This window comes from Pygocentrus nattereri, chromosome 4, assembly GCF_015220715.1.
Source record: "Pygocentrus nattereri isolate fPygNat1 chromosome 4, fPygNat1.pri, whole genome shotgun sequence".
NCBI lineage: Eukaryota > Metazoa > Chordata > Actinopteri > Characiformes > Serrasalmidae > Pygocentrus > Pygocentrus nattereri.
This window is the reverse complement of record NC_051214.1, coordinates 24207409-24221519: the sequence shown is the minus strand read 5'-3', so window position 1 is coordinate 24221519 and position 14111 is coordinate 24207409. Positions and strand designations below refer to the sequence as shown.

General features: G+C 41.6%; 1 protein-coding gene across 1 annotated transcript; it reads right to left on the bottom strand.

Annotated features, from left to right (window-relative positions):
* Positions 1 to 2809: 2809 nt before the first annotated feature.
* LOC108439834 lies at positions 2810 to 13700 on the bottom strand. The gene is made up of 6 exons (XM_017718450.2): positions 13440 to 13700; positions 10767 to 10911; positions 8197 to 8260; positions 7110 to 7161; positions 6652 to 6762; positions 2810 to 3693 (listed from the first exon to the last, which is right to left on the bottom strand). The coding sequence occupies exons 2-6, from the start codon at positions 10883 to 10885 to the stop codon at positions 3002 to 3004; spliced, it is 1038 nt and encodes a 345-aa protein (XP_017573939.1). The 5' UTR covers positions 10886 to 10911; positions 13440 to 13700; the 3' UTR covers positions 2810 to 3001.
* Between the last annotated feature and the right edge of the window lie 411 nt (positions 13701 to 14111).

Here is a 14111-nt window from a genome sequence, read left to right as displayed (position 1 = left end):
AGTGAAGGTATTCAATTGCGTTTTCAAGGATGTGATGTTAATGCTTACAGGTGATGTGGATGCGTGGGGCAGTTGTGGGCTGGAGGTTAGGGAACCAGCCTTGTGACTGGAAGGTTCAAAGCCCTGAGAATCAGAAGCAGAGTCCTTTATTGACCCCAGAGGGAAATTGCAGTTGGTACAGTTGCGACCATTTATGAAAAAGAATAAACACTTTAATAATTTAAAACAAAGAGAAAGAGAAATTTGCCACATGCACGCGAGATTTAAGTTCTTATGAATACAGTAAAGTGGCGGTGACTGTGATAATAAATATTAAACATCTAGTATAAGGCAGTTCAAATGATTGTACCTCTGAGTTATTGCACACAATTACTATTACTACACATATGAACTGTTAGGTATTGAGTTTTGCACCGATGAACCACACTTGTGAATCACACACTGAGGGAGGAGTTATAGAGTTTGATGGCCACAGGTAAGAATGACTTCCTGTGGCGCTCTGTGGTGCATTTCAGTAGACAGTGAGCCGACAGTACGTGATTGAAGTGCCCTTGAGCAAGGCACCTAACCCCCAGTTGCTCCCTGGGTGCTGCGGATAAGGCTGCCCACTGTTCTGGGCAAGTGTGCTCGACTGCCCCTTAGTGTGTGTGCATTCACTAGTGTGTATGTGGTGTTTCACTGCATGGATGGGTTAAAAGGCGGAGGTGAAATGTCCCCATTGTTGGACTAATAAAGGTCACATAACAATAATTATGATAATAATAATAATAATAATAATAATAATAATAATAGCACTTTAGGTTGGTACCCTGTTTGGAAGTGTTACCTGAGGTCATCCAGATTTGGGTCTTGATTCATAGCCCTTGGTGAAATTCTGTAGCAGCCATGGCCATGCTAGAGGTTTAAAGGGCATGTTTATTTCTCTGGAAATAAGTGCAATTTTTCTTTTTTGTAGTCTGGGTGCTGAGTCCCTCATCCCATGGCAAAAAAGGCAAAAAAAATAGGCAAAAAAACTAGCCTATCCGCAGCAGTTGGTAGGGCAGTTAGGCTTTGAACTTACAGCCTCCATGACATCATTGTTGGATGCTGCTGCCAAACCCAACATGGTTCAGCGAGCACCCTTACAATGCCAGTGCAACTGCCAAATTTAAGGCACTATGAGGATATGGAGAGCTGGTCGGCTTACTTTTATGAGATGATATGAGATGGTTGCGGCAGTGTTGACATGGGTGGACCAAGCGAAGGTGGTGCAGTTAGCCTTGACCCAACCCCGCAGGTACCATTAGATCTCCCTCCAATGTTAACCTCACAGCCACCTTGGGTGAGCAAGCGTGGCCCATGCACATGAGAAAAAAACAGAGAGAGCACCAGCGCAAAGATGGGTCCCCTTGTCACTGACATAGAGAATATGTTGGGGCTTGCCTGAGGGGAGTTCACAGCAGCAGCCTATGATATCTTGGTTCTGGATTCATTCCTACTGGTGGTAGTCAGTAAGGCTCCAGCGACAGTTGCGGTTGACTAAGCCAACATACCGGGCAGACTTTACTGTGGGGCTGAAGGTGGAGGTGATTTTTGGACAGTGTGCAGGCTGCAGCATGGTTTGTACAGCAGTGGAGTGGATAGCAGTGACAACAAGAGGGTAGAAGAAGAAGCCAATTTCAATTTCCAGGGCAACACACCATGTCTGCAAGCAGTTGGCTACAGGACCTAGAGTTGAAACGACAGCCGGTAAAAGTTGCTTCCAACATGACCTTGCAGGAGAACTGGAACATGCAGGAGCTGTGGACAGAACCAAGGGTGGACCCTGTAATTGCACCAGTGGTAGAGTGGCTGGAGCATCAGGGGCAGCCAGACCAAGATGCACTGGCCCCACACACTGATATTAAGTGACTGGAGGAGATGTGGGACATGCTGTAGTTGTGAGAAGTGACCTGAAGAAATGATGAAGCTCCCCAGTGGAGCCAGAGAGCTGTGGCATCATCAGCAGGTTCTTCACCTCGTCTATGGGGCAGTAGGGGCAGGCCGTTTCAGCATCACCAGGATGGAGAAGGCTGGCATAGAGTGGTTCTGCAAAAAATATGATGTCTGCACAGAAAAAAATCGGTTCCAACTTATTAAATCTCAGAAAAACTAAACATTGTGATGTATATTATCCATCCATTTTCTAAGCCGCTTCTCCGTCAGGGTCGCGGGGGGGTGCTGGAGCCTATCCCAGCAGTCTTCGGGCGGAAGGCAGGATACACCCTGGATGGGTCGCCAGTCCATCGCAGGGCAGACAGACAGAGACAGTCACTCACACACGCACACCTAGGGGCAATTTAGCACATCCAATTGGCCTGACTGCATGTCTTTGGACTGTGGGAGGAAACCGGAGAACCCGGAGGAAACCCACGCAGACACGGGGAGAACATGCAAACTCCACACAGAGAGGACCCTGGTCACCCGGCCAGGGAATCGAACCCAGGCCCTCCTCGCTGTGAGGCGACAGCGCTACCCACCACGCCACCGTGCCGCCCGTGATGCATATTGTGCACCATGAAAATATCAAAGTATCATGATATATTTTTTGTTGTTATGTTAGTGTACAGCTGATATAGCACCACCGTCAGCTTGGGACTAACATCCCATATCCCACTGAACATCCCATATGGCCACCAATAGAAATTAGCATTACAGTGGTGGAAGTCAGATTTCAAAGCAAATGAAAATGTTTCTGCATCAAACCTCACAGTTTAATGATTATTCTCACAATTTGACTCTGACTGTCAAAGTAAATGACATTTTTAAAAGTTCATACTCATGTGTGAATAATAAGTGTACAGGCACAAAAATGAGTTTTTTTAGGCTTAGCCTTTTCTCGTGATCTTATAGAACTGTTTTTATGACATTCATTAATTTTTATTGGGTGAAGTGCAGGCACAATATCAAATATCATATATATCATATCATATCATATCATATCATATCATACTGTATCAAGTCAAATACAGTCCCGTTTATGCTATTCAAAATGTTTTTCTGGAATGGGAGGTGCAGCCTCCTCAGTTACATCATTCCCATCTAGTGCTAAGGTGGCTGGTAAAATAGGGAATTCCACGAGTTTTATAGTTTTATTTTTCCAATTCACTGCTGCATAGACAGCTGTGCTTTCTGAGCCAGTCAAACCCCGGCTATCCTGCTCAGCTGGGAGAGACAAGAAAAGTGTTCCTGGTTTCTCTGCCTGTCCGTTGTTTAACACTGTAAGGGATGTGGATGAATAACCAGCAACAGTCTCGTCCAGTTCTGCCATTGTTTGGTAAGGGCTCTCGCTCCCGAATTGGTCTTCAGTAGCTTCATCGCTGGAAGAGAGTGGTGAAGGCTCACTGACATTTACCATGCCAATACATTCATAGGGATGTTCCTCACTGGCCTCCGACCCTGGGACAGAGTAGGTGTGGTCAGCGAACATGTCACTGGTATACGACTGATCTTCTCTGTCTCGTGTATCATGGTCTTTAATGACTGTTTCAGGCTGCTGTAGTGACGGAGGCTGCATCGTTGGTTCCACCTGGATCCTGGGTTGATGGAAGGTTGATGGAAGCAGTGAAGGGTCAGGAATTCTTGGAAATACAGCAGCTTTGGATCCAGTGGACATGCCTGGAGTATCTGGAAGCCTGGGTATCATTCCTTGGGTGAAATATCCATGTGATTCAGCTGTTAAGCAAGAGATTAGATTCTGTTCAGAAAGTACAGCACAAAAACACATGACAAGGCAACTGAATCTAAGATGTCATTTCTATAAGTTTGTGTGTAGTAAGTAGGAATATATAGAATTCAAATGTTGTTAATGGTTACTGATGACTAACAGTTTGTTTTGGTCAGCACACACACACCCTTCTAATCCACTGATCCTTCTGGGTCGCAGGGGGAGCTGGAGCCTATCCCAGCAGTCACTAGGTGGAAGGCAGGATACACCCTGGACAGTTCACCAGTCCATCCAGGGCAGACAGGCAGACATGTACATTCAAACCTAGGAGCAATTTAGCATGTCTTTGGACTGTGGGAGGAAGCCGGAGAACCCGGAGGACTGGCACATTGTCTCTGTTTCTAGCAAAACACTGACCGTAGATAGAGTAGTACTGCAACAGCTACTACCCAGAAACAATGTCACTGTCAGAGAACGGGGAAGAGCAGTCAGTGCTGGCTACGGCTTCTAAATCAAGAAAAAGCAAGTTTGATAGGAGGCGACCTGTTCAGGGTGTTTTCTGCCTTCTGCCAACTGGCTGCTGGGATAGGCTCCAGCTCCCCTGCAACTCAGAAGGATAAGTGGCTTAGAAAATGTGTGTGTGTGTGTGTGTGTGTGTGTGTGTGTGTGTGTGTGTGTGATTGGAGGTGCTGATCTATAGCAAATCATTTTTATCTTTGAGTCCTGAGACATTTCCAGACATCTATAATTACCTAAATACTGCATCAACCTGCACATTACATGAGCTAAAAGTATCAAATCGAGAGAATCATGCAATTATTTCCTCTGTCACAGATGCAGTGATATTTTGTCTTTTGTATCATCAGTTACCATCAAGCTTCATCATGATCTCAAAGGTGAGTACTAGCTGACATTACCTGTCTGTGTTTGGTTGGGTTAATTAGTGTTGGAATTAGCACTGACATTACATTACATGAGCCCTGTAACATTCTCTCTCAACTGCTTTCATTGTGACACTAAAAAACATTTAGACTTAAAACGTTTAATTCCAAAGAAAAAACTATAGAATTCCTCCTTCACCTCACTGCCTACCTGGGAGAGACTGAAAGTTTTCCTGTTTATTCTTGCTATACAGTTCTTGCTGGCTTTGTTTTTTGTTGCTGTTGTTATTAGAGCCATGAATTATGCAGCACACTGTGTCTATATTATATCTTTAAAGATGCTTTATTAACTAATGGTAAACAAAAGTTGGCTCTATGATTGCCACTGTCATTGCCATATGACTGGTAGTATGCCAACAAAATATGGTGGCAGCGATAATCCAGCTCTTTTAGTGCATGCAAGCAGGTTCATGTCGAGTTGACAATTTAGCAGTACCAGTCAGGCCTGGTCTGGTTGGATCTCAAAGTTGTGAGTACAGTTCAGAATCAGGCTTCAATTTTATGCCTGTGCCCACCTCTAAGGCCCAGTCCCAGTTCACCCTTCGCCACTACTACTTAGCTCTACCCCTCCATTTTCAGTGTTCTTGCTTAGGAGTAGGGCGTCTTGATTTTTGTTGAGAGAGAGGGGTAGGTTGAAGTGATAGGGCTACATGACCTTCAAAACTGAGGTTTTTCAGAGGCTCACTCCAAACAGAGTTATTAGAAAGAAAAAGCCAAGATGGCTGCACAAGCGACCAAAGAAACCCACAAAAGTATTTTCTCAGTTAAAATTATGATATGTATGTATTATTAATCCAATTTCAATGTATTATGGTCCTTTTCTTCATAAAAAAAAGCATTTAAAAATCACTAGTAGTATGCTTATGTCTCGGTAGGTTTCTAGCTAAATTTCCCGTTCCACCTTAAATGGTGCACCAGTTACATTCTGGCTTCAGATCCCTTGCACTGTTTAAGGTGGAACGGGAAAATTTAAGCAAGAATCTGGTGAAAATCTGACTTAGCTTCATATCACCAAAGATTTAGGGGGGAGTGATAAGTAATAATTGCTGCATTCCCCACTTTTTGAAGGCATATGATTCCTACATGTAACTAAAGCCCAGCTGTGAGGAGCTGAACTTTACCCTCCTCTACTGACACTGTAGGCTGGCAGGGTCACCTACAAAGCAGCGCTAGTAGCTGTTAATGAAGTAATGTTCTTTTTAATTTGAGGGTCCCATTTCTAAGGGGAAGATTTCACCCACTACCCTGTAACTCAGTTCCGAGGGGTTAGGATGACACTCTAAAACAAGGGGTAGGGGTAACAAAATAATGGGATTGGGCCTAAGTGAATATAAGACAGGTTAAAACTGTAAAGCTAGCTTGTTGGTTGATTTTACAAGCAATCATACAAATTAATTAGACATGGCATCTTATTCAGAGCTACATACAATGGTAAGTGTATGTAACGTCAGCAGTCTTTCCAGAGCATTGTTATTGGTAGAGCAGCTGTGCTCCTGCCTGGACAGGGCATTGAACCTTCAGTATTCTTTGTGTGGGACAGGGATGCTACACACTACATTATCCCTTTCACTGAGTTAAAAGAATGGAAATTCTCAGCACCTGCACAAACATATTGTCTCTGTCCAAAGAAAAACCGTGTGTCTGGATTTTTGTCATTTTTTTGTTTTCTATATCATTTGAACTCACTTGTTATCCTTGTGCAAACATTTCATGACACATGGGCCAGTAGAAATGCTCTAAAATTACTAGGAGCAAAATCTATTTTACATTGACTTACATTGAAATTTAAGAGTATTTTTGCCTTCTCCTGTAAAGTTACTATTTTGGAGATACTTGTTTTTCATTGGACAGCGACGATACACACAAGATAAAAACAAGAATTATAACCGACGATTGTCAGTTGTAATTCCAGTTTCGGACCAATAATAATGGCTACATTTTCCCATTGATCATCAAGTAATGTATTGACTGCCAGTGTATTGTCCACCCTTAGAAGTAAAGACAATAAATAAAGATTTCGCTTACCTCTGTTGTGAGAATAAACTGTGGGTAGCTGATGCTGGACCATGGTGGTACTCCTGGTGTGAAGCCTAGCAGGAACCTGGGGGACACTACTGTCTGGCACAGAGTTTAAAGCTACAAAAACAGTGAAAAGGTTCAAATGTTTTGGAGGGTTTTCTCATCAAAACACAAAATGTTTTATCAAAATGCAAATCCCTAGCCATCACTAGCCTGCTGGGTATGACAAATTACAATATTACAATATCAAAGCAGTTTAAACCAATAATGACTGAAGGCTATGGAGAAGCTGCAAAATGTCATATAGGTGTTGTTACAATCTTAGACTGATGACTGGAAATATTTCTAATTTTTTTTATTGATGATATCCACTTTTATGTTGTAGGACATTGTTGTTGTTGTTTTTTCATTAAAAAATCCACAGTACATCATGTGAGAAACAGACAGAAGGCAGAGGGACCGACCATGCTCATTGCCTAAGGTTCTGTTTGTGCTCCACTGATCTTCTGGTCTCTCCTGCAGAAGGATGAAACAGACCCACACATACTATCACTTCAAGACAGCAGTATGGGATACTGACTGTATGTAAGTACTGCTCAAAAACTAGTGCCATGTAAATATCAACCCTCTTGAGATTTTGGCTTCATCTTCATTTCCCACTCTAAATTTATTATGCAATATGCATCAATTTCCTAGTAAATTAATGCAGTACCTATTTGGAAATTGCTAATTATCTCTTGTTGATTGCTTTCAATTTGCTAGTTAAGAATCCTGATTGTCCCCTGTTATGATGAATGTTGAAGAGCAGATCTTATATACATCATTTAAGCATAATATTATAAGCACCTCCTTGTTTCTACGCTCATTGTCCATTTTATCAGCTCCACTTAATATATATAGGAGCACTTTGTAGTTCTACAGTTACAGACTGTAGTCCATCTGTTTCTCTGATACTTTGTTAGCCCCCTTTTACCCTGTTCTTCAGTGGTCAGGACCCCCATGGACCCTCACAGAGCAGGTACTATTTGGGTGGTGGATCATTCTCAGCACTGCAGTAACACTGATGTGGTGGTGGTATGTTAGTGTGTGTTGCGCTAGTATGAGTGGATCAGACACAGCAGTGCTGTGTCCACCTACTGTCCACTCTATAAGACACTACTTGTTAGTCCACCTAGTAGATGTAAAGTCAGAGACGACAGCTCATCTGCTGCTGCACAGTTTGTGTTTTTGGTTGGTGGACATTTCTCAGTTCAGCAGTGACACTGAGGTGTTTAAAAACTCCAGCAGCCCTGCTGTGTCTGATCCACTCAGACTGTAACTGTAGAACTACAAAGTGCTCCTATATAGTAAGTGGAGCTGATAAAATGGACACTGAGCGTAGAAACATGCCTCATCAGTGTATCTACTCATAGATGATTTGCATTTCATGTTTTATTCATAGTTAGCTTAATAGTTTATGATGTAATATGGTAATACTTATAGTGGCACATCAGGATTCTTTAAATGACAAGATTTACAGTATTTCCAAACAGATCTTCGTGTGTCATTTACCTTCGACAGGTTAGATGAAGGAGTTTCCTTCTCCTTAGAGCACTGTGGGGTCTTGCTTGACTGCCTATAATTGATGTGGGTGGGTGATAAAAGACTGTGTCAGTCATTACATAAACAGCTTAAGCAGTGATCATGCACTTTAAATGGAATTCTTCTCCAAAAAACAGGTGGCCTGTTATGGTACAATATTTCTGTGGCACTATTTGTCATTCCTACAAGCAATGCCTACATTATAGTTAAACCAAACTCCATTTTGATTAGCCTCATGTGCTCCTGGGACAGCAAACCATATATCATGTTAGAAAACAGCAGTGACATTGACAGTTATCTAAACCATCAACATTCCTCAAACCATGCTTGAGAAGTAAGAACAGGCCAGAGCAGCAGTCTCTTCAGCTAAACCTGCGACATCAAAATATGGGAGCAGGAAGTAACGCTAGCTAAACATGTGGGCTTCGGGGGGTTACATTGAAATATTTTATTGGGGGTGGTGTTGTTGACTGGGCCAAAAAAAGAAAAAAACAACAAAACATCCAGCCCCTATCCTGCCACCAGGGCACCCAACGGTCTACCACATTTGGTTCGGTTACAGCTCCTTCGTTTTTTTTCCCCCTGTGTTAAAGACAATTTAATTCAATGAGTTCCTGCTTAAGAAGAAGGCCCACCTGAAGAAGGCTCACCATAACCACTTAGCACTGTTACTGATTTTTTGCCAAGCTGCAAGTGTATCACTTCCCTTTGATTTCACTTGTGGTGATCTTACCCTTAAAGGCTCTTTCACAATTCTTTACTTTCAGTCACTGTTTTTTGGGGTTTGTTACAGAGCTCTACAAAATTTTGGGAAGGTTTAGTGTGGCCACATTTACAACCCCATTTCCAAGAAAGTTGGGATGCTGTGCAAAATGTAAATAAAAACAAAATGCTATGATGTGCTAATCATGTAATCCCTATATTTCACTGGAAATAGTACAAAGGCAACATATCAAATGTTGAAACTGAGAAATTGTATTGTTTTTTGAAAAATATTTGCCCATTTTGAATTTGATGCCAACAACACATTCCAAAAAAAGTTTTTGTGTAATGCTAAAACACCTGGTGTTTAATTGGCAACAGGTCAGTAACAAGAACATTTCAGAAGTAAAGATTCATGATGGTATTGAGGATCATTAGTGCACATGGCATGGGTGATGTGCTCACCTGTGAAGGCACCATTAATGCTGAACAATAGATACATGTTTCTGGCAACATATGCTGCCATCCAGATGACGTCTTTTTCAGGGAAGGCCTTGATTATTTCAGCAAGACAATGTCAAACCACATACTGAATGTATTACAGCAGCATTGCTCCGTATTAAAAGAGTCCAGCTGCTAAATTGACCTGCCTGCAGTCCAGAACTGTCACCCTCTGAAAACATTTGGAGGATTATGAAATAAAAAATACAACAAAGGAGACCCTGAACTGTTGAGCAGCTGAAACACTCTTTCAAAATATCCATACATTTTCTAAACCACTTCTCTGTCAGGGTCACAGGGGGTGCTGGAGCCTATCCCAGCAGTCATCGGGTGGAAGGCAGGATACACCCTGGACAGGTCACCAGTCCATTGCAGGGCAGACGGACAGACACTCACACCTAGGGGCAATTTAGCATATCCAATCGACCTGACTGCATTTCTTTTGACTGTGGGAGGAAACCCATGCAGACATGGGGAGAACATGCAAACTCCACACAGAGAGGACCCGGTCACTCAGCTGGGGAATCGAACCCAGGCCCTCCTCACTGTGAGGTGACAGCGCTACCCACCACGCCACCGTGCCGCCTCTTTCAAAACATTTCACTTTCAAAACTACAGCAGTGTCTCCTCAGGTCCCAAATGCTTACAGAATGTTATTAAGAGAAGAGGTGATGAAACACATTAGTAAACATGACCTCATCCCAACATTTTTGTTGTTGGCATCAAATTCATAATGGGCATATATTTTTCAAAAAACGATAAAATTTCTCAGTTTTAACATTCATGGTTTACATGATTTATACATCATTGTATCCTATTTTTATTTACATTCTGCACACCATCCCAACATTTTTGGAAATGGGGTTGTAATTGCCAGGCTTAACTAAGAAGAAGATAGGGCTGCCCATGCTCCGGGCAAGTGTGCTCACTGCCCCCTAGTGTGTGTGTATTCACTAGTGTGTATGTGGTGTTTCATTTCATGGATGGGTTAAATGAGGAGGTGGATTTTCCCCATTTGTGGGATTAAAAAAGTATCACTTAATTAAATTACATACAGCTTTCTCCCAAGTCATGGTGCTTTATTTTCCAGCTGTTGTTGGCCACAGCAACACAATACATAAGCATAGTTTTCTCCAACAGCTCGTTCACTCCTTAGCTCACGTCTCTCTCATTCAGCTCCTCTGCTCCCTGCTTGCACACGCTCAGACACTCTACACCGCCAACTGGCTCCTAGCCCCACACTCTACAATAAGAGTCCTTAGCAAAATGCTACTATTTTTGAACACTACAATAACTTTGTCATGAACCACCTCAACAGGCTAATAATGAATATTTACCTGAAGCAGTTGATGCAAAGTGTGAACAATGTGATGCAGACAGCAATGAAGAGGAGGGAGACAATGGTGATCTCAAAGAAGGAAAAGGAGCCTGACATCCAGCCAAAGCTAGGACCCATCGCTCCTTATTCAAGCTCTCATATGACTGCACAGTGACAAAATCAGGGCAGAAGTTGCAAGGTGAGCAAAAAGCACTGCCATTGATAGAGCATTTCTACACTGCAAAAATTGGGCCATGCCCAAAATATGACAGTTTTTACTGCTGGTTTTAGGCCAGCCAGAGTCCAAATTTAAAGAGAGAACATTTGGTCTCAAACTAGGTTGGCAGTGTTTTCCAGTTGTTTGGAACTTTTTTCCTGTAAAAGTTTATTTTCAAGTTTACCCACAAGACTTCACAAGAAATAAAAAAATCCCAAAATAAGTTACTTAATCTGTTTGTGTAATGATTTCTTGTTAAGATCATTAAATGCTTATTTTTTTGCCTTTTGGGCTTGGCCCATTTTATGTCATCACAGTTTAGGTGAAATTGTATTTTAACCTTGTTAAAACTTGCTGAAGGGGAAATGTTAGCTAAATAGAATCAAATAAGCAATATAAATGGCAAAAGAAAACAATGTAGAGATGCATATATAGGCTGTACACTATGGTTCAAAAGTCATACTAAATGCATTATATGAACAGAAGTATGTACACTGATCAGGCAAAACATAATGACCACTTGTTTCTATGCTCATTGTCCACTTACAGAAAAGTTGCACTTTGTAACTCTACAATTACAGACTGTAGTCAGGTGTTTAAAAGCTCCAGCAGCACTGCTGTGTCTGATCCACTCTTGCCATCACAACACACACTAACCCACCACCACCATGTCAGTGTTACTGCATTACTGAGAATGATCCACCACTGAAATAGTACCTGCTCTGTGAGGGTCCATGGGGGTCCTGACCACTGAAGAACAGGGTAAAAGGTAGAACAGATGGACTACAGTCTGTAAATGTAGAACTACAAAGTGCAGCTATACAGAAAGTGGAGCTGATAAAATGGACAATGAGTGTAGAAACAAGGAGGTGGTCGTAATGTTATGCCTGATAGGATGGGGTGAGATCTGATCTTGTTTCTGATTTGTGGGCGATAGGATATGGACCACACAAAATTGTATAACACCATAAATTGTCCAAAACTGTATAACACCATAAATCATAAATACTATAAACCATAAATAAATGTTATACTACTATTATTAGTAGATTTATTTGTACAGTATAGTATAGTATAGCTTAGCACTGTATGTGGTGGATGCAGCTGGTGTCAGCTGTTACATATTTCAGTAGCATATTACAAGCTTACTGCTAGACACATGTCATGGCTTGTCATAGCAGGTAAACAGAAAGCAGCATTAGGATCTGGTAGAAAATCAGTGCTGTTTCTCAGCCCTTTCGTCACTGTGAGCCTTCACCTTTTATGACCACCACAGTGAACTTGATTAATTAATTAATGTTTTTGTCCATGAGCTGAAGACCATTTCATTCAGTGAGTTCCTGTTTAAGGGGGACCACCATTAACCAGGTAGCGCTGTTACTGATTTTTTGCTAAGCTGCGAGATTATCAATTCCCTTATGTAATACATGGTTAAAGTATGTTGTCAGATAGCACAATTTCTATGCCCTATAATAGTCTTCCAGCTTTGAGCTCCTGATGAAAGCTCACTTTTGAGCACAATTCAGGTACCTGGAACGTGACATTCATCAGTTCAGACTTCCATAAAATCCATAAAAACAGATTTAAAGATTAATTGAATGGCACCCCAGGTCATTAAGTATGGAACATACTATCACAGAATTGCAAGAAGGATAGCGTAGTCATGAACGCCATCCCAAGTTCTTGCTTGAGATTTTAAAAATGGTATAAAAAACCTAAAAAAGGCATTTAATGCTGGCAAAGTGAGGACTGACAGCATGAATGTTTCTGCTGTTTTTAATTGTTTCAGCTCTCTGACAACACACAGTAACCTTATTAATGTTTGACAAGCGACTTGCATTCCAGTTCACGCCTCTAATTTAACACAACATAAAGAGAAAGAAGCACAGGAATGTCAGGTGTATTCATACCAAAAAAAACTAAAGAGAAATTACAGTAAGGAACAAAGTTGCACTGTGGTGTCCATTTGACACAATGCAAACAAATCGAATGTGAACTATTTTTTCATCTGCTGCATTGGATGGGCCTCATTCACTAATATCTTCCTGTTTTTTCTTAAATGTGTTCTTGAGAAAGGTCCTAAGAAAAAGTCTACGTCAGATTCATGACATGTTGTTGAAGCGCAGAACTGTTCCCACCTTTGTGCTCTTAAGTGTGTGTAAAGTCTATTCTTACCTAAGAACAAATCCCAAATAAGAAAACACTAGTGAAGGCCAGAATCTTTGTGAAAACTATGTAAGTGGGTTTTAAGAAGAAATTTCTTCTTAAGAACGGTTGGCGAATGAGGCACAATGTCTACTGAAAGGCTGCCGCAACCTCCAAGTGTCTGTTTCTGATATTTAAAGTGCCAGAATTTCAGTCCAGTAACTAAAATGTGAAGCATGAAGTTGTTCAAAATAATTTTTAACAGTCTAGAAATGAACATGTTAGGCGTATTTGCAAGAATAAGCTAGAATCTGTTGGAAAGTGTCTTACCTGTGGCCTCGGTATCATCAGGACTAGCTTTCCTGTCACCACCCAAACTTGTCTGTCGATTTTGTGTGCCTACCTGTCCTCAAATTCAGAAACATACCTCACCACTCCCGTCTTTCTGTTGTGTAATCCTTAAGGTTCATTATCTTTGTGTGGAATTTGCTTCAGTGACTGAGGTGCGTGCAAATGTTGCCGTGTTGACAGTGAAAACAATCACTGGCCAGTGAACACTAAAAATAAGGAATAATATAAAGGTTAAGTCATACATATAAAAAATCTTTGGCATTTGAATGGTTCCTCTAAAGAGCTCAGTGACTTTACCCCCTTAAAATCTCAGGCTTATTACATACTAAAGCTTATTATTCAGTAACCACACTGACTGAGCTAGTTGAGCTATTCTGAGGTTATAGAAGTATGCAATAAAACTTTGGGCTCACTGATGGGCCCTGGCCATTTAAGGCGTTAAATATGGCACTGTCACCTTTGTCACAAGTCAGTTTGTGAAATTTCTTCCCAGCTAGATCTGCCCCAGACAACTGTAAGTACTTTAATTGTGAAAGAAAAGAGTCTAGGAGCAACAAGAACTCAGCCTTGAAGCCATAAACCATGCAAACTCAGAGTACGGTGTAACGGGGAGTGAGGAGACAGACGACCGTGCTGAGATAAGTGACTTTT